The sequence below is a fragment of the Drosophila kikkawai genome, chromosome 2L (genome assembly GCF_030179895.1).
Source record: "Drosophila kikkawai strain 14028-0561.14 chromosome 2L, DkikHiC1v2, whole genome shotgun sequence".
NCBI classification, from domain to species: Eukaryota; Metazoa; Arthropoda; class Insecta; order Diptera; family Drosophilidae; genus Drosophila; species Drosophila kikkawai.
The window spans coordinates 24,203,065-24,223,243 of record NC_091728.1 but is presented as its reverse complement, the minus strand read 5'-3'; the positions used below and the strand labels follow the sequence as shown (position 1 = coordinate 24,223,243).

General features: G+C 38.2%; 1 protein-coding gene across 23 annotated transcripts in view; it reads left to right on the top strand.

Annotated features, from left to right (window-relative positions):
• Positions 1-1,880: 1,880 nt before the first annotated feature.
• The window catches only part of lola (longitudinals lacking), a 65,804-nt gene continuing 47,505 nt past the window's right edge, over positions 1,881-20,179 (top strand). For 2 of the 23 annotated variants that reach the window (XM_041775699.2, XM_017166498.3), the window contains exons 1-5: positions 3,066-3,571; positions 12,658-13,045; positions 13,116-13,515; positions 13,626-14,339; positions 14,413-14,490. In XM_041775699.2, the coding sequence (XP_041631633.1) occupies positions 12,872-13,045; positions 13,116-13,515; positions 13,626-14,339; positions 14,413-14,490 (1,366 nt within the window). In that variant the 5' untranslated portion in view covers positions 3,066-3,571; positions 12,658-12,871. Of the gene's footprint in view, positions 2,218-3,063; positions 3,572-11,528; positions 11,696-12,657; positions 13,046-13,115; positions 13,516-13,625; positions 14,340-14,412; positions 14,491-19,982; positions 20,134-20,179 lie in introns of those variants that run through there. The other 21 variants (XM_017166512.3, XM_017166511.3, XM_070284023.1 and 18 more) reach the window with 19 other exon arrangements.

The following is a 20,179-nucleotide window of genomic DNA, read 5'->3' as shown; positions in this document are numbered from 1 at the left end:
TTTGTTATATACTATACATATTTGTTCAAATCGAGTAATCATTTATATTTAAGCATCAAAATCAAGTTTCTGGCAATTGCTAATGCAAGACAGACAAAAAATGGGCAAAGATTTATTCGAATGTACGCTTTTGTGTTCACTTTGTTTGCAGGTATGCTTGAACATTGACGATTTTATTAGAAAGTAGCAATTGGCAAAAACAAACAGATATGCAAAAAAGCTAAATGCGAAAAAAAGAAAAGAGTGGAACCATAAATTGAAAGTTTTATCTTTCCCGACACCTTTCTACTTCCCCGCCCGGGAATTTTAATTGCCATGCTAAAAATATTTATTTAATCACATCAGATAGGTGTCGGGTGAATTACGTTCTTTAGCATCAATTAAATTTACTTTCTTATTTTTAAGTCCAAAAGCATGGCTTATCTGTCATTAATTTAAAATCAATTTGAAAGATTTGATCATACTTTTTGTCCAATGTTCTATTGAATTAACAAAAGTGAGTATGCAGAATTAATTGCTAAAGGAATATTAAGGATCACATTAAACATCATTTTTTGAGTTCATATTATTAAATGTGTAGAGTTTACACTACGCTAATTTTTTTAAAATAATATTATATATTATAATTTATTAATCATAATCAATTAGCTACGTTTATTACAAAATATTGTACTAAAAAGTGTGCATCGTAGTAACAAAATACAATACTTTGGTCAACATTTTAGATATGTAATTTAAAAAGTATGTATCTTCTAATAATGTAAATAATTTCTTCTTGGATTTTTTTAACTTGTGCTTTTTAAAATTACTTTTACATACATACATATGTATGTATATTTTAAGGAACTTAAGGAAGAATATTTAAGTTACACTAAAACAATTTTAAAACCAATTTAAAAAAAAAATTACACACATATGTATGTATGTCAGTGTGCATAAATATATATGTACATAATTATGTAGAAAACAGTGAAATATTTTTGTATGTGCCTGCCGAAAAAAAAAAAAAACATTTTCTTTGCCTTTTCATTTAGCACGACTTCCTTTACCCATTGCTTCCTTCTACACTCATTCTGGGTCTCTTCCCCTCCACCGCCATCCGACTGCCCCTTTTCCAACCGGACAGTTGCAAAAAGCAATCAACTGTATCGTCGTCTGAGCCCGTCTCGCTCACACCAACTGCGTCTAGCGCACGAGCGATCTTCGGATTTTCGAATGCAGCAGAAAGAACAACAAAAGCAGAAACTTCGTGCTTACACACACATACACAAGCTCACTTTTTCGACTTTTATTCTTTGCGCCTCGCGCAAAACTTTTTTGCAGCGATTTTTCAGAAACAAACGGCAACTCTCAGGTAGAGCTGGGAAACTATCGATGGTACTATCGAGGTATCGACTTTTTCCTTTTTTTGAGCCACCATCGATAGTTTTTTATCACTATCGATAGTACGGGACTATTTTTATATCTCTGCTTTGTTGCTGAAATTTAGTAAGAAAAATGCAAACAAATATATATATATATGTATATATATATTTTTTTTTTTATAATAAAAATGTATTCTAAATTAACTTAAATTGGAGTTGGTGGTGAAAAATATTAACTGAATCTCAAAAGAAAGGGTGCGTCTACGCCACGTCTTCAGAGTCTAAGCGTATGTTTAGCAATGGTAATACAATTTTATTTGTGCAAAGTTGCTTGGATAGAATATTTATGTTAATTACTTAGTCAAAACATATTGAATAGTATTATAATTCTATTTGAAATTGCTATAACTTTAATTTGCAAAAAGAATCGTAAAAAAACGATACTATCGATAGTATCGAATTTTCGTTTTCAAAACATCGAAAATATCGAATGGTGTCACTATCGATAGTTTCCCAGCTCTACTCTCAGGAATAAAATCGTCGCTCCGCTCGTTAAATTTTCGTACCCACCCACAAAAAACAAATCCATACAATTTTTTGGCTGCGCGCATTACATAAAATATATCAAATATATTTCGAGGGAAAACTGAGTGAAACAACAGTTTTTTTGTGATCAGAAGGAATATGCACAACTATAAATTATAAAAATTAAAGTTCACCATAGATAATAATTCACGTTAGTGTGTGTGCGTGTGTGTTTGTTTGCTCCCCCCGCTTCTGCGCGTCAATGAGAGAGACAGCGAGAGGGGCGCTACGTGACCGAGTTGCAATGAAAACTCCAGTGAAAATTCAGGTGAGCGATTGTCAAACGGCGTGATGTTATGTAGCACATTATCTTGCTATCTGCTTGGGGGTCCAAAGATCTGTAAAATTTATGTTCGCACCGGGCGGCACTCCTAGAATTGTCTCCACTGGATCGATTAGCATTTGGCGTGTAGAATTTCGCACTGAAATGTTAATTCCCCAGTGCCGAAAACCGTTAAGAATTAAGGTACATAAGGTGCATAATTTTTACGAAATTAGAGATTAGAGAGTGCGGAAAAACGCGAGGCGATGAAGTCATGCTGGAAGCCAAAAATAAATCAACGGCAGCGGAGGCCGATCATAAAAGCAAAATATAATTGGCGCTTTTTAGTAGAAAATGCATTGCATACAAAACTATTGCCCTCGCACTCGGACACACTCTCAAGTGCAACGCGGGAGCGGGAGAGCTGCAGGCAGAGGAAAATAGAGAGAGAGTGGAAACAAGAGGGAGAAAGAGAGCGTGAGAGATTGCGCTCGGCAACGGTAATTCCTAGCATTCGGCTTTGGCGAACATTATGGCTTCGCTTTGCCAACAACAACAAAATCTCGCCCCTTTGGTGGACAAAAAAGAAAAAACAACAACAGTTGGGACTGAAAATGATATTTTCGAACTCCGCCACATCGAAACAGAGTTGCCAAGCTGCTTCCGTTTTCAGATTTGATTCTGTTCCATAACTCTAAATTTGTTGGTCTAATTATTATGAAATGTCTTATCTTAACGGTGTTGATCGCAGAACACTTATAAACTGACAATTGCAGATCGTGCACCAGAAAGTTCCTCTTTAATAACCAATAATTAGTTACTTTTTTCCTCATAATTAAAACATTATATTTTAGTCGATCTGTTTTGAAGGGTTGGCAACTCTGCGCGGCAAGCATACAAAGCACACTTGCACACGCACACCGTCTCATAAAAAGAGAGAGACAAACAGACGACGACGTCAACTCATTTTTCGAACTCGCACTCACACTCTCACTCGCTCGTTTCTGCTTTCGGCTTTCGTACCTTGCTTCGGTTCGACATCGGTTTTGCCGTTTCTGTTTCTTTTTGCGCCTCCGCTTTTTCGTCAGTCGTCAGCTTTTCTTCAGTGGCTCCGCGTCCGACATTTTCAGTGTGGTGCGTTGCTGTTGCTGCCTACTTTTCTTTCTGCTCCCCAACGCAGCGGGAAAGGAAAATACATACACATACACGGCCACATCCCTATGCAGTAAAAATAAATTCAACTTTATTGCTTTTCCCGTCGCGTTATCGTGCGAGTGTGTGTATTGGAAAAGCAACACCTAAATTTGATATGTGCAAAGTTTGTTGACGACTGACTCGTGCTGCCTGTGATTCTATTTCGGTGTGTATAAAATACAATATAAAAAATTAAGAACAAAAAACAATGAAAACATAATGAATATCACACTGCCTTCAACTGTACTTGGCAATTATCTTCGTGTGCTTGAGAGTGTGAGTGTGTGCGTGTTTTTGCATATCAAATCAATATTTCCAGTGGTGTTTTCATCGATTTTTCCATGTCGGAGAAAGCTTTTCACCAACGACGACAAATATATGTATGCGGAGAGAGTGAGAGGAAGAGAAAGAGCTTTCTCGGAAAATGCAACGCTCAAGTAAATGACAGACGGTTTTCATTAATTGTCACAGGCACACATACTCTGACACTGGCTCACTTTCCATGCAAATGAGGTCAAGTGTTGCAGTGGGCAAATGTGTTTTCCCGCCTGCGTGTGAGAGTGAGTGTGTGTTACATAAGCTTTTTTACAAATTCTGGAGAGGCATACCAGCTAAAAGCTTGTGTAAAAATTTAAATTATAAACAAAGGGCTTCCGATGCAGAAGAGTTAAAAAATAAAAAATTTCTGTTCGCGAACTCCTAGAAAAAAGCACGTTTTTCACTTTGCTAGATTCCCAAATGTCTCGGTGGCCGCCATCTTGGTTTTTCCCCCCAACGAGTCGACATAAAAATATGTGCGCTCTCTTTCTCTCTCCTTTACTCCCTCTCGCTTGCTTTTCGTTTTTATGTTTGTTCGAACGACGAAAAAACAACAACAAAAACAAGCGTGAAATTTTCTCTGCACTTTTCACACACACAGAAGAGTGGCAGCAGATAGAGAGTCCGAACACGAGAGAGGGTCGTCAAGTTGGCACTCGCCTACTCGCATCCCCTTCTCTTTCGCACAACCGACCGCCACATATTTTTCTGTTTCCACTTTGTGCTACACTTCTACTTGGCCGTTATTGTTGTTTTTATTTTTCTGTCTGCTCTAGAGACACGTTTACATTTTCATTTTTCATATTTTCGTCTCTCTCGCGCTTTAATCTTTGATGTATTATCGAGCAGCAGTGCAACGTTGCCGAATTTCGCGTACGAAAACTTTTCGACAAAAAGTTTCATTTGTTTACATTCCACGCACATGTGCAGAATAATAACAATAATAAAGAATATCTCGCTAAAAAAAAATTAAAGCTTTTGCGCAACAAGTGTAGAAATTGAGAAATAGAAGGGGCAACGACGACAAACAAGAAAAGTGCCGAAAACGCAGAAACAGACTGATTTTCGTTTGCTTTCATGCTTTGTTTACCATTTCGCGTTTCGCACTTATTTCTCAAGTCATCTGATTTTAAAACACCAAGCGACCTTGTAGTTGATTTCTGACCTACAACACGCGTGCCAAAAAAATTTTAAAAATATGTCGCACCTTTTCTGCAATATTTTTTGTGCTTCTCCAATGTTCCCCTTGTAATTACAAAGTAAACAACAAATGCGAATAAAAATAAAGAAACTAAAGAACTAGATAGAAAAGGATAGGCAATATAATAAGCAAGGTGAACCTTATTGGGCCTGTGCTCCCCGCTATCGCCGCCTGCTCTTTGTTCGACTTTTTATTTTTTCGTTAGTTTTTATTATTTACCTTTTCGCTTTGGCCATTAGCGCAAAAAAGTTCATTGAACTGTGTGTGTGCGTTTTTATTTTGCCTTTTATTGTTGATTATTTTTGGTGGCTTAGTTTTTTCACTTTCACTACGAGTCAGAGGTAATTTAGTATAAAAAAAAAACTTTACAAAAGGCACGTCTATCATAATAATTACATTTATTATGAAGTTTAATTAGGTGTATTTATAAGTTGCAAATCAACAAGGTACAATGCATTGCAATTTAGAATATGTTTTCTTAAAGTTCAATTTTTATTAAAAACCACTTCTACGGGAATAATGCTTTACCTTTGCTTACTTGTCTTTGTATAGCAAAAACGTCAATGGCCCTTATATAATGGCGGAAAAACCCACAGCTTTGTGACCAGAATTGACGGTTACAGCATACTCAAAAAATCTGGCTAACAAAAAACGAAACAAGCGATACAAAAATCTGAATTTGGAAGCCTGCTAAATAAATAGAGATAACCTCAAAGCTGCGACTTCCTCCGCCGCTCCCACACTCGCGATCGCAGATACATTCAACAGATACAGATACACTCGCGCATAACAAGCCCTTAACATTCACTTTAAATAGCTTTTCGAGAAACAAGTTTTTGTGGTTGACGTTTTCTTGTTATTTTTCGCTGCTTTAATGGCAAAACGACATTTTCTGCGGCCGAGCACAGAACAAAACAGAGTGAATGGGGAAGGGAAGAAGGAAATGAAAAAACCCATGAAAATGGAAAACAAAATCTTCAATACACTTTGAAAAAATTGTTCTATACATAAATTAGGTTAAGAAAATCAAGTTCCTGTTAGGGTCTAGATTCTTTAAACGTTATCTTTGAATATTTGTTTAAAGTTGTCGTTATTATCCTATAATTAAAAGGTCGTAGGCAGCAATTTATTGTTAATTACTAGAACTACTGGTTTTATGCAACACTAACAATATTGATAACCATATGCAAGATCTTGCTACTGATACTATTTTATTACAATTTCCATGAGCAAACAACTAATATGTTGCAGTCTGACTTGCAGTAAATCCATTACATTACCAGGCTCCTAATTGCTCAAGACTGGTTTTAGCTCTGACGACTTGGAAAATTACTTTGTAATTTCTGGGAAATAATAATATTCAACAGTTGCAATAAATCATATTTTTGGGTAATTTACACTGACGATACAGAGTGTGTTGACTCACAGATTGTTAGTAGTTACTTTCACATGATCCCACCGTTTCGTTCCCTTACACTTGATTCAACTTTTCTCAATCGACACACGTTTATAGCCTGTTTTTGCAAGAAAACAACAATTTGACGAGCAGAAAAAAGGGTGTAAAAATAAATAAATGAGCGACAGGCGACGAGAGACGCCTACGTGAGTTTTCAGAGGTGGTTTTTTGGGCTTCGAACCGAGAGAGTTGCTGTGCTGTGCGCTGTGCGGTGCTATTCAGCAACATTTTCAGCTGCCAGAAATTAAATTATTGAAAGTCAGTGCGAGAGTCGTCGAGTTTATTTTTACGTCGTAAATATACAAATTTTATCTCTCGCAGCACACATACAGATGAGCAGAAAAAGATTCCACTTTATGCAAAAATCTTGTGGGGGAAGTTCTTGTTCTTAGCATGGCTGGCTGGCTGACGGCTTCTCTCCCTCGGTTTCTTTTTTAAGTTATTTCCATTTTAAATTTGTTTTTCTGAATATGTGTGTATGTGTGTGTCATGGCGACTTTTCTGGCTGTGATGTGAAATAAAATAAGTTTCTTGAAACTGGTTTTTCTGCCAGCCGATCGCATATCGGATCGGATCGCTTTGGATCTTGGATCTCTAAGCCAACAGCAGCAGCAGTTCGACGATGGCCACCCGCTCCTCCATCCATTATTTCTTTTTTTTTTTTGTATGTTTATTTTTTTTCCTCCCATTTTGTGTTCGTTTTCGAAATGGCACAGTTCTTGTATTTCTGCGGAACCGGTTTTTCTTTTGACTTTTTGCACACACACAGAACCGAGCACTCAGAACTGAAAACCAGCCCCATTAATATTCCCAAGTTCAGCTCTCTCCGTCTCTTTTTCGTTGGCCGGGAATTTTCACTCTGGGGGCCCATTCTCTTTGTGTTGCGTTTCCAATTTCCAGGCTTTGCCACTTCCTGTAGAGAGGATAAAAAGGACCACGACAACAGTGGCTGTAGACGGCAGTTGTTGTGATCCAACATCTGCCGCCTGGACTATATAGAATAAGAAAAAAAAAGGAGGGAGAAGGGGGATCTGTTTAGTTTAGGGGATGATTGCAACCCCAAAAACCCAGGTCTGCAGGACCCTCGCCCTCCTACCCGTAAAACCAGTTCCCCGGGGTTACCTTAGTTTTCGTACCGTCTGGCGCGTGCTTCGGGAAAAGGGGACCGACATCGACATGGACATCCTTTATTATCCGCTCCGCTCCCCATCCCATCAATGCATCCCATTTCCATTTCCATCTGGCACTCGAATCTGTAGGCAATAAACCCAGGATTATAGTTTTTTTTAATTTTTTTTGTTCTTGTATTCTTAAAACATGTTTATAACAAAAGGATACTTGATATAAAGTATTATCCTAATATATGTATGTATATAAATTTATGAAAACAGCAACTCGCTTTATTCAAGTACGAATGATAACCACCCAATTTTCGTACAATCCAGCGGCTGCTAAAAACAAATTTGCAGTTGAGTTTTTCGCTAACAACGTTTGTTAAATTGAACATTTTAAACGTAGTTTGATAGTAGATCTCAACACAAATTCAATATTATATTTAAGAAGTTTTAAAATAATCATAGTGGCAGCTAGCCAATGGAATTTATGAAAAGTGTAGACATTTTTTGTGAAAAAGTGCGGCTGCTAGAGTATATTCCAGTTGAATTTTTCGCTAACAACGTTTCGTAAACATAATAATTTGAACGTAGTTTGATAGTAGATTTCAACACAGAATTTTTATATTCAATAGAAGAATTTTACATAAACTGAAATACTTACAGCTGCGGCAAAAAAAATAGCACCATGACATATATTTTTCTTTATTGGTTATTTGTTTTATAACTATTAATATATTTAACTTGTTTAAGGCTTTTCTTTTTACTTTAGGCTCTAATTTATCGAAATACACTGCAAGTGTCGTCGATAATAACATGAAATTGAAATAGTTACATTAAGAATGTGAAAGTTGAACATTTTAGGCGGCAACAAAAATAGCACTATTTCAAAAATAACTTAAGAAAACGAAAAAAAACGAAAAAAAAACGGGAAGTTCTGGAATATTTGTATTCATTTGTATTCCTTATCGATATAGTGTATTAATATTTCGTTGTAAAACCTTTAGCAGCAATGACAGCAGCACAACGTCTCGGCATAGAATTGACCAAATTTTGGCACCTTTCCCGTGGAATACTGCTCCATGATTCTTGAATGGTGGCCCAGAGCTCCTGATTATTCCTTGGTTTTGCATTGGAAACATATTTTTTTACATCAGACCAAAGATTCTCGATCGGGTTTAAGTCTGGAGACTGAGCAGGCCAATCCATTAGGTGAAGGGATCTGTCTTGAAACCACTTTCGAGCCTTCTTGCTGGTATGTTTAGGGTCGTTATCCTGTTGGAAGACCCACAACAACGGCATTTCGTATTCTGCATAAGGCAGCATCACTGTTTGCAAAATATCGCAATAGACATGTTGATCCATAATACCCTTTATCCAATGTATTGGACCCACTCCGTAATAAGAAAAGCATGCCCAAACCATGATACTCGTTCCACCGTGTTTTATGGTCTTGCAGGTGAAACTTGGGCGGTATTCCGAATTGGGGGGTCGCCGTACATAGGATCGAGATCCTCTTCCTCCAAATAGCACGATTTTGCTTTCATCCGACCATAGGATGTTTCTCCACTTTTCTGCCGGCCAATTCAGGTGCTCTTTGGCAAACTCTATTCTCTTTGCCACATGCTTCGCATTCAAAAGTGGAACTTTTCTCGGACTACGGGCACTTAATTTATAATCTTTTAAGCGATTCCGAACTGTTTTAATGCAAGCCGATATGTTAAGCTCCTTCTTTAGCTCAGTAGCCGGCTTAAAGGGGGCCTTCTTGCACTCGCGAACCAGTCTGTTCACCAGCAAATTAGACATTGCGGCTTTTCTACCGCGTGTTTCTGGTTTATTTTTATAATTTAAGGCATTACTAATCATTTTATTGGAGCAACCGACGATTTGCCCCACCTGAGCGTAGGTGTTGCCTTCCTCGATAAGCTTTTTAATGATTTTCCTCTTTTCGTCAGTACAATGCTTTCCGCGACCCATAATTAATAATTTTTTTGATCTTAATGAAGAGCGTCGACTCGACTTTGCAATACAATGCATTTACTGTCCGAAGACACAACAACAATCATCATGTCGCCGAACACCTGCAGTCTGTTCTAAAAAAACCGTTACCAGTGCTATTTTTTTTGCCGCTCTGTTTTGAACTTCGTTTGCTGAGATGCCTTATACAGAAAAAACCGTACGCAAATTGAGCATAAACACATTACTCTCAGAGAGATCACATGTAAGCCTATACTGTACAACAAAATTTTTAAACCAATTACAAAAAAAAACAAAAGATGTATTCCATCAAAGAATTTTATATGACGCAGTGCTATTTTTTTTGCCGCAACTGTATGTTTAAACCTTTCTATCATCAATTGTTAAATGATGACCCATTGACTCATTCTTATATCGTGCAATAGCAGTTTTTAAGTGTTTTGGAATTATCTAATCAAAGCATAACCAAGTGCAATTGCCAGATAAAAAAACAGTTGAGATTTTCGCTAACAATGATCCGTAAAACCTTAAAATATTGGACATCGTTTGATAGTAGACCTCAACACAGAATTATACACAACTTTTGAGAAATATTGATCTGTAATTTTATCTTCAAATAGGAACCAATACACTCCTGTAATTATCATTATTATTATTATTATAAACAGAGTTATTATAATTTACTTCTTTTAAGTTTATACAAAAATAATGTCCTAGGTGCTCCTATGAACTTCACCCATTTCCCCCATTTGCAACAGTAGATGTAAATAGTGTTTTGGATTTTATCTTGACCAAAACATTTTTGAATGCTGTTGCCACATCGTTTGATAGTAGACCTCAGCACAAAACTTCTAATCACCGATTACTCATTACCCATACCCGGTGGGAAAAGCGAACCCCAAAGAAGTGCACGTCTTTGGGCCCAACTGTACTTTTCCGCACGCACACTAACTCACTGGTCGGGTGCCCGCTCGGTCGCTCTCTCTTGCTCTTTCGCTTCGTCACAGGATCCCAATTCATAATCCTCCACCATCTGCGCAAAAATAAAACCTTGCAATGTGCAAAGAGCGCGCGTCAAAAAGGAGATGCAAAGAGAGAACGGGAGAGATCCTTTTTGCTGCCTCCCTCTGCAGTTTTTACCTACTTCTCTTTGTGGCGTCTGTATTCGTGTGTGTGTGGCTGGGTGTCTGTGGAAAACCCATCCAACGCATCAACGTTGGGGTAACAGCAGCCGTTGTTGTTTTCTCTTTCGTGATTTCTATTTTGTGCGCATGCCTTGCACCTTCCTTCCCTGTGGACCATCTCTGTGGTGTGTATAACAAAATCTCGAAAAACTGATCCCTCCGCCTAACGGTACATCGCTGGGTACTGCGGGACTCCCTGGGGGTGCTTCTGTCTGCCTTTCCCTCACTTAGTAAATTTTTCGCCTGGATCTGGCAAAAAGTAGCAAGAAAACACTAAGGGGAGTGAAAAATTGAGCCTCTAGTCACGTATTCAGCAGCGTTCCCAGTTTATTAAGCATCTGCTTTATTTTTCTTAATGATTAAAAAGTAGTGTGTATAAAAGTTCTACCAAGTACAAAATCATTTTGCAAATTATGTTTGCTAGTAAATCAACGCATAAATATTTTCCTGCAAATTTACGCTACCTGTAAATGTGTGTGTGTTCGTTTCATGTCCTTGTATGTATTTCCCGTTATTTCGCTTTGGCACGATTATTGTTGCTGCAGTTCTCCTTTTTCCTTTGGGCTCCTTTTTCCTCTGTCGACGTCGCAGTCGCTGCTACGGCCTACCTGCCTCTTTCTCTCTCTTTCTGTCTACCTGGCATTTCATAACGTGCCCCCAAAGGCGAGACGAGAGAGAGTAACTCTCCCTCTGTCGCTCTCGCTCTGGCCCACAGACAGCCGCTCCGCTCGCTCACGCAGCAACTTCGTTTGCAGGGCGGCCATTGGTGAGAGAGCACAAAACGAACGCGTCGAGAGCGTGCAGTGGGGAGGAGATGTCGGCTCGAGCGAGGGTCGCTCAGTTGCCGTTACATTTGCGTCGTTTCATTTGCTTTCGTGCTCTCCCTTTGCTTGGTTTTCGTGTGCGGCAGATCGCGAAACAACAACGCGTGCGGTTTGCTGACTACATTTCATACACAGCAACTCATATACTACGGCTACACCTACGGCAAACGGAGCTAGAATAGAAAAACCAACCTTTGCAGTGCTAATTATTTACAACAGTAAGTGTGCTTGTGCCTGTATGGGTGTGGAAGTGAAGCATAATCGGTCGATAGAGCGAAGGAGTGAGCGAGAGGGAAATTGTGAAATAGCGCCCATATCTATATTGTTTGTGTACATGTGTTGGTTGCTTCTAATGAAAAACGTTCTATTTTTAAACACACCATAAAAAACTGAAACGATTGCTCCACACTTCAACTTTAAAAATTATCAGCCAGCAACGAGCGCGCATTAGTGTTTGTCTCCGCGTGTCTGTGTGAGCGAGGGGGAAAATGAAAATCATCATAAATATTCGTTTGTGTCTACTTGTGAAATTTTCCACAACGGAGAAGGAACAAAAATCGAGGCACACGCACATGTGCATATGTGTGCAGCGACGCCGACTGCTGAACTTCCCCTCTTTATGTTTCATGCTTCGTTTTTTTTTCGGTCGTCACGAAGTCTCTTCGTCTTTTATCGTATCCATCGATCTCCATCCACACTGGCACACACGCAGCAGAAGCAGAAACATAGAGAAATAGGGAGCGTGTGTTCCGTTGGAAAGAGCAAAGTTGAAAAATTAACTCACTTGAAAAAAAAAGAACAAAAATTGCATTTCAACTGCAAGTTTAAATGTGTGTGAATGCAAAATAACCATAATAATCTACCTGAAATTTTCAAAGTGCAAGAGAGACGAAATTCCTCTCGCTAAAGTGGAAATTTTGTAAAGCTATTACAAAAAATAGATATATACATTCATATTGATAATTAAAAAAACAACGCGTTTGATATATTTTTACTTAAAATCCAAATGAAAATAATACAATCAAATTATTTATAAAGGAAAACGTTCATTTTGTGGGATTACTCTATACTGAAATCGAACATGAACTTGACCTTGCCGCCATATAATGTGAATTATTCAGAGTTTTTTCTCGTTAAAACGTAACTAATTTTATTTTATGTTTCGTCACTCTCTTTACAGCATAACTGCTGACACACACAACCGGAAAGAAGAATAAGAGGCAGAAGTTTTTGTATACCCCCATTGTTCTCCCCTAAGTTGCAAATTGTAAAAATCAGCAAGCGAGTGGCGAAAAAAACCCTTAACCAGAGAGAGGGAGCACAACGAGCCACGTCAAGGACGTGGGCCCACCCATTTCCCCCCTAAATAACCACCCCGGATCCAAGCCCCCAAAATGGATGACGATCAGCAGTTCTGCCTGCGGTGGAACAACCACCAGAGCACTCTGATCAGCGTGTTCGACACGTTGCTGGAGAACGAGACTCTAGTCGATTGCACGCTAGCCGCCGAGGGCAAATTTCTCAAGGCCCACAAGGTGGTGCTGTCAGCATGCAGTCCTTACTTTGCTGTGAGTATTTCTAGCGTAAAACCCCTGCAATTGTGCCCTCTATAATGCTCAAAAATCCTTTTCATTGCAGACCTTACTTCAAGAACAGTACGACAAGCATCCCATCTTCATACTCAAGGATGTCAAGTACCAGGAGCTGCGTGCCATGATGGACTACATGTACCGCGGCGAGGTCAATATCTCGCAGGATCAGCTGGCCGCTTTGCTCAAGGCCGCAGAGTCGCTGCAGATCAAGGGTCTGTCTGACAATCGCACTGGCGGTGGATCGGCACCCAAGCCGGAGTCCACACAGCAACAGCAGCATCATCGCGGCAAGCTTAGTGGCGCCTACACACTAGAGCAGACAAAGCGCGCCCGCCTGGCCACCGGCGGTGCGATGGATGCGTCTGGTGATGTGTCGGGTTCACGCGAGGGCTCTTCGAGTCCTTCGCGTCGTCGCCGGAAAGTCAGACGTCGCAGCATGGAAAATGGTTAGTGTTTTTGATTTTTAATAAATAAAGTACGGCCAAGAACTTATGTCTTGGATAATTTGAATAAATTTCAAATTAATTAATGGATTTTCTCAATTTTTCTTTTGCAGATGCCCACGACAACTCCAACTCGTCCGTGTTACAAGCCGTCGCCTCGAATCAGTCAATCCTCCAACAGACGGGCGCTGGGCTCGCGGTCTCCGCTTTGGTCAGCACCCAGCTGTCGAGTGGATCGGCAGCCGGAACCAGCAGCCAAGCGTCGAACCAGCAACAGCAGCCATTGACCAGCACCAACGTTACCAAAAAGACTGAAAGCGCTAAACTAACATCCTCGACAGCCGCACCTGCGAGCGGAACAGCTGCGTCAGTGTCCGCCCAACAACAGCAGGCCCAACAGGCGCAGACCACAAGCGATGCCATTAATACCGAGAATGTACAAGCCCAGAGCCAAGGCGGCGCCCAAGGCGGCGTCGAAGGTGATGACGAGGACATGGATGAAGCAAGCGCCGTTGGCGGTGCAAGTGCCATCAGTGGTCCCAATCCTGCCTCCGCCTCCGCCTCTGCAGCCGTTCATACCGGAGTTGTGGTCAAGCAGTTGGCCAGCGTTGTGGACAAATCGTCGTCAAATCATAAACAACAGAAGATCAAAGACAACAGCGTGTCGTCGGTGGGCTCTGAGATGGTGATTGAACCCAAAGCCGAATACGACGATGATGCGCACGATGAGAACGTAGAGGATTTGACATTGGACGAGGAGGACATGACAATGGAAGAGCTGGACCAGACGGCCGGCACCAGCCAGGGTGGTGAAGGATCTAGTCAAAGTGAGTATTGCATATGCCTGCGGAGCCTTTTTAAAGTGGCCGAAACTAATATTACTTCTTCCTTTCAAAATAGCATATGCATGGCAGCACGACAGATCTCAGGATGAACTTGGACTAATGGCACAGGATGCGCAGCAACGGGATCCCCAAGGTGAGTGTTTGTTGCCTCCAAAGTCGATTATATACAATATATATATATGAGCTACTACGAACAAATGAAAAAGCAAAAAGTACAGCTTAGCTTAGAAGTTTATTAGACAGAGAAGAAGAGATGTTTTTCGAACTCAGCGAGCACGACAACAACCATGACAAGCTTAAATTTCAAATGCAAATGCAGATTAAGAATGAATCCACGTTATACCAAGGTCACAACTTCATTATTTCCATGAAAAAAAAAATACACATATATACATCTTGATTTTTTCACATTTTAAATGTCGTGCTCCGAAAAAAGCTCTTAAACGTTGAAAAAAAAAAAATCATTTAATAGAGACCTTTTTCGAATATAATTTTCAACAAGATAGCATCAGACGAAAAAAAGCAAGCAACAAGAAAAAGTACAAATACAAAACAATACAAAAATAACAAGATCTTTGTGAGCAAGAGTTGGCGAAAAGAAAGAAAGAACAAAACAAAACGAAAGAACTGCAAAATTAATGTTGATGAGCGAGAAATTTACGACTCTGATTTCTGGTAAACTTGAAGCAGTGTTTTCTTCTCTCTTTTTTTTATAACAACTCCGACAGAGAAAAAAAAACAGAAGAATAATTAACCCGAAACAAGAATAATTTGTGCAAGTTGAAAAGTATTTACTTAAAAGAAAAAATCTTTCTTTACTTAACATGATTTTTTAAAATCAAGACTAATCATTTTTTAATTATGACACACACTTGTTTAATTCGTATAACTCCTAGTAATCTTTTTTTTTGTACATATACTTATTATACTTATTAATTTTTTAACACACAAAATGAGAAACACTTTATACCACTCACTCACACAAAAACATAACACATATATATATTTGCTATATAAAAACCACAAAATCACCCACAACAAAAACCCCGTAACATTCCCTCATTTTACCATTATTATTGAATATATATATGTATGATTCTATATGTATGATCATTTGTTGTTGTTTTACAATTGGTGTTTGAATTAACAATTTTATTTGCTTTATTTACTCTGTAAATGTTTTAAAAAAGCATTCCTGAAAACATTTTCCCTTACTGTCTATCTCTGTCTCTTATCCCCCTGCCCACTGTCTCTACTCTCTGGCCCTCTCTCTCTTTCCAACAAAAGCCGTTAGCTGCAGAGCGAAGAAAAATGCATTCATCATTCATAAAAATTCAAAAATATATATTTTCATACACAATCACATACACAAACATACACTGCAGCTTTAAACTAGGATGTATAATAGGAATAATAATAGTATTTAAAAAGAAACAACGAAATGATAGAATGCCTTATCATTTAAGTTAGTTTTTATAAAAGTGTACGTATTAAACAAATTCTTTTCTGTGCGTGTATTCCCAAATATGTGTGCGAGTGTTTGTGTTGATCTCTCTCCCCTTCACTTGCTTTCTCTTGCTATTGCTCTTGCTCTCTCTAAGCTGCTGTTTGTGTACGTGTCTCCATTGAGTGTGTGTGTTTGTTGGCAGGGCTCTGGCAAGAACCACAACAAGTATTACCCACAACCCCCTTCTCTTAAAATGAAAGCTCTCAGTACAGTTGCGCCAAAAGTTGACTTCTAGCAATTTAAACAGTAACGGGATTTAACTTAAACTTTGTGTTTGCATATTTCAAAAAAGCATCTCCCACCACACACACACACACAACACACACACACACATACAAACCATACCATACAATTTCATATTTTTCACACCCATTGATAGTCATTTCTGTTCCATTTTGATTGTCAAAAAATCTGTTTTTAGAACTCTCAGCGCGTGCTAATGTTTATTTTGTATACATAGTTGTTTTTGTTTTATTTTACACATTATATTTATATTATATATGATTACGAGAAATACGCATGCAGTTTTAAATTGTATTTTAGTACTATCTCTCTATATATACACATATATATATTTTGCTTTATTTTGGTTGACGGGACTTTTTTCTTTGTTTATTTTTTATTTTTATATTTGTTGATAGTTTTAAAGTTAGTTTGTAAGATTACCGTTTGAAATTACGAAATTCGGGCTTTTCCGCGTAAAGTCTTTAAACGTTAAAGACATTCGAAATTGTTGAAAGTAACAACTAAAAATCTAAACTGTAAACAAGTCAAGTGCCAAGTGATTTTTTAACAAAAACCAAAGTGATGTCTGAGGAGAAACGGGTAACAGCATGGAGGAGGCATCGTCTTAGAGGTTCATCGCTGGAGTCGTCGTTGCCACGAAAACAAAGCATGTAGCCAATCCGTAAGGATGGCGAGGTACGATCGCAGCTTTGGGCATTCCGACGATATGACGCCGCCTGCTGGACACATCCCACGAATCCCGATCCTCAGGTGAGTATGCTTCGCTCGACGGTATCGGTTGGGCGGAGTGCCATACAAAATGAAGTAAATTTTGTATTTTTTAAGTTTTCTTTATGTTGCGCTCCAAAAGAACACCACCCCGTTTCCCCAATCCTTATCCCAAAATCCTAAACAAAATTCCCAAAATCATCTCTCATTCCTTGAACAATAAATTTCAGCAACTTACCAGGTAATGTGATCAATCAAGCAAAAAAGCTTGTGAAATCTTGAAAAAGGATGAAGGGCGCGCCCTTTGCTGCTCTCTTTCTCCCGAAAAAGAGTTTGAATGGCGCTGAACAATGGGTAAGCTATAAGTGTTATTCTTTTCGCCGTTTTCTACAATCTTATTCCTTCGATTTAATTCTAAGTGTGTACGTTTTAAATTTACATTGTTTATATACTTTACTTGAATTTTTAATTTAATTGCGTTTGGCGTTTTGTTTCTCGAAATTGCTTGAAGCGTCGTCGGTGCCAAACAAACATTTAAAACTACATCCAAAAATACACCAACGAAAAACTGCATTCTCGAACGATTAATATATATACATATTTGTGAAAACTGACAATGTGCAAATAGAATACACTACGTTACTTGTTTATAAAGTTTCTTCCCTTCATAATTTTGTTAAAAGCTTCTTGAGATTTCTGTGAATTATTACTCCTTTTGGTTAATTATCAAAAAATCTGATTCAAAAAGCATATGATTTATACCATGTTGATATAGGGATTTGTTCAAAATTAGTTTTTTCATAGGTTTTCGGTTCACAAAAGTCTTAAGTAATCTTTAGAATAAGAAACAACATAATGTAAAGTATTATTTTTAGAGTGATCAAAAAATTGTATGTTTAGGATTTTTTGAAAGCCTAGGGATTACTTTATTCTGAAAGAATGTTGTTGCGTTGTTTCCATCTGGCTTTTGAGTTTGTCTCGTTGAAGAAGATCTAGGGAACTGCCACAAAGGAGCAGTAAGATTATCTTACTGAAGATTTTGAAGTTCAATTTAAAAATAGCCGAGTAGTTAATTTCTGAAAAGCTACAAAGACTTGTTCTCTTTCCCCTTCGTTTGAACATTTTCTACAACAATCTTGTTTGACCAATTAATTCATGAAGGGCATTTTTGTTTTGCTCGTTAGCCAGGTGAGCTATAAAAAAAAAGTCTTTATATTTTAATATCCATGAAACTGTCGTTGAGCTATCCGCTCGGCACTTTGGCACCCTCTCCTTTTCTCGCTTATCCGCTTTCTATGCCCGTTGTGTTAATTGTTAATCAGCAAAAACAATAGCAACAAACGGCAACAAAAATAAACATAAAAAACAATGCCCGAGAGGCAGTCGTTCGTTCAAGTTCAAGGTCGGCTAAATAATAATGTGTTGTTTCTATGTGTGAGATTGCGAGTTGCTTTTTCTCTTTTAATCAGCATTGTTCACTCGATGATGAACAGAGACGGAAGAGCTGTGAGGAGGAGGTGATGTGGCGCGTAGAATGAAGCAATAATATTAATGTTCATATCTCTGTGAATGTGTATCTCGTTTGTCTCTGCTCTCCCCGATGATGTTTTTCTTCTCATTTGTGTGCTATTCTCCAAATATTATTTCGAACTGCCTGCATCCGTGTAAAAAGTCAGTGGAGGTGATGACGATAATGATACTGATGCTGTCGTCGTTGCTTCTTGGCATAAAAAGAATCAGGTTTTTGAATTTTCGAATGGGAATTTCTACGTCTAAAATAATTGGTGGACAATCCTCGAAAGTAGCTTGAAAAACCACTTTAATTTGCGTTTGCTTTTGGATTCGTTTTATTGATTATAGATAGGTGACGTTTTGATCTTAAATGAATCTACATTTCACATTGTATTGCACTTGAGTTTTTAAAATAATGCAGCTGCAATCTTGGTTTAGGTTTAGCGAGCTAAATAATCGATTTGTTCTTTTCATGTTGACAAAAAGGAAAAATCTTGAATGAATTAATGTTGGCCGTTTCTCGCTATTCAGCACATAATTATAGATAAGGTCCTTATTAGTCACCGAATTGCTAGGAGAACTTATAAAGCCAATCTATACTTCTGTGTGTAGATGAATATAAAACAAAATAAAAAGTCTGATTTGGAATATTCCTCTAGAATTTATTTGTGAATATTAAACTTTTCTTGACCTAGTTGAAAGCTGTTTGCATGGCCTTGACCCAATTCACAGTTGAATTTGCTCACAAAAAGCACTTGTACTCACAGATACGCAGAAATTCACAAACACACTCGCACAGAACAGACAGTAAAAGATACTTTTTCCCCTCTTTTTGCGTTATTTTTGTGCAATGTGTCAAAGCTTTTGTGATTTCAAACACGCCATAGCCACAGGCTGTTAAGATGATGTTGACTGGCAGTCCTTAATATATACATATATTTGTTATTCTGTATCTGTATGGGTATTAATTAATGTGTGTGAGTGTCCTTTGAGTAAAATTTTAAGATCCTTGAATGTAGTTTATATGCAACAATTATCCGTAATTTGTAGTTGTATATTGGTTTAGTTTTCTCTCTTTCTGGGTCTCTTTGCGGAAATAGCTTTTCTCTCTCCTCCTTTCAACTTGCATAAATGTATAATTTTTTTTAATTTTACGAGACATAAGAAAAAAGGTTGAAAAATATTTATTCGTTTTTATATGTACAGATACTTATGAATAACCTGTGGATTTTTAAACTTTGAAACATGAATATTTTGATGTTTATTATGTACTTTTTCTTGTTGTCTTGTAATTTGATAGTCCTTGCAGGGTTTTTAAACCTTTTGTGAAAATTGAACAAATTGAAAAAAAAGATAATAACCACGGAAAATAATGTGTCAATTGTTGTCTTGTATTGATGCCTTTGAGGATTTCTGGATTTATCAAAATAGTTCTTTGAAATCTGAACAATTTCTTAAAGTGATTGATAAATGTTTGCGGTTTTTGAAATTATATAGGAACCCAAAAGCTTTGTTTTGTTATTTCATTTGTGACTTTCTTATATCGAAGCCTCTTTTTATTTGCTTGTGCCTCAATCTCTTCTTACACTACTCTTCTTTTCCGCCCCATTTCCTTCGGTTTTAAATCTATATTGGTGTCTATGGTTGGGCAGACGCAATGGTTGTGCCCCGAATCACGTCGGTTCGCGGTGGCTCCCAGCGGTTGGCCGGAAAAAGGGCCAACATTTCCATTGCGTCCGCTTCGAGTGCTGCCACGATATCCAGGCGAAAGTGCAAATCCACCAGCACCTCATCATCGCACAGGTAACTTGGCTTGGCAATCAGTTTGTGTCCTCTTCCATGCCCAGAT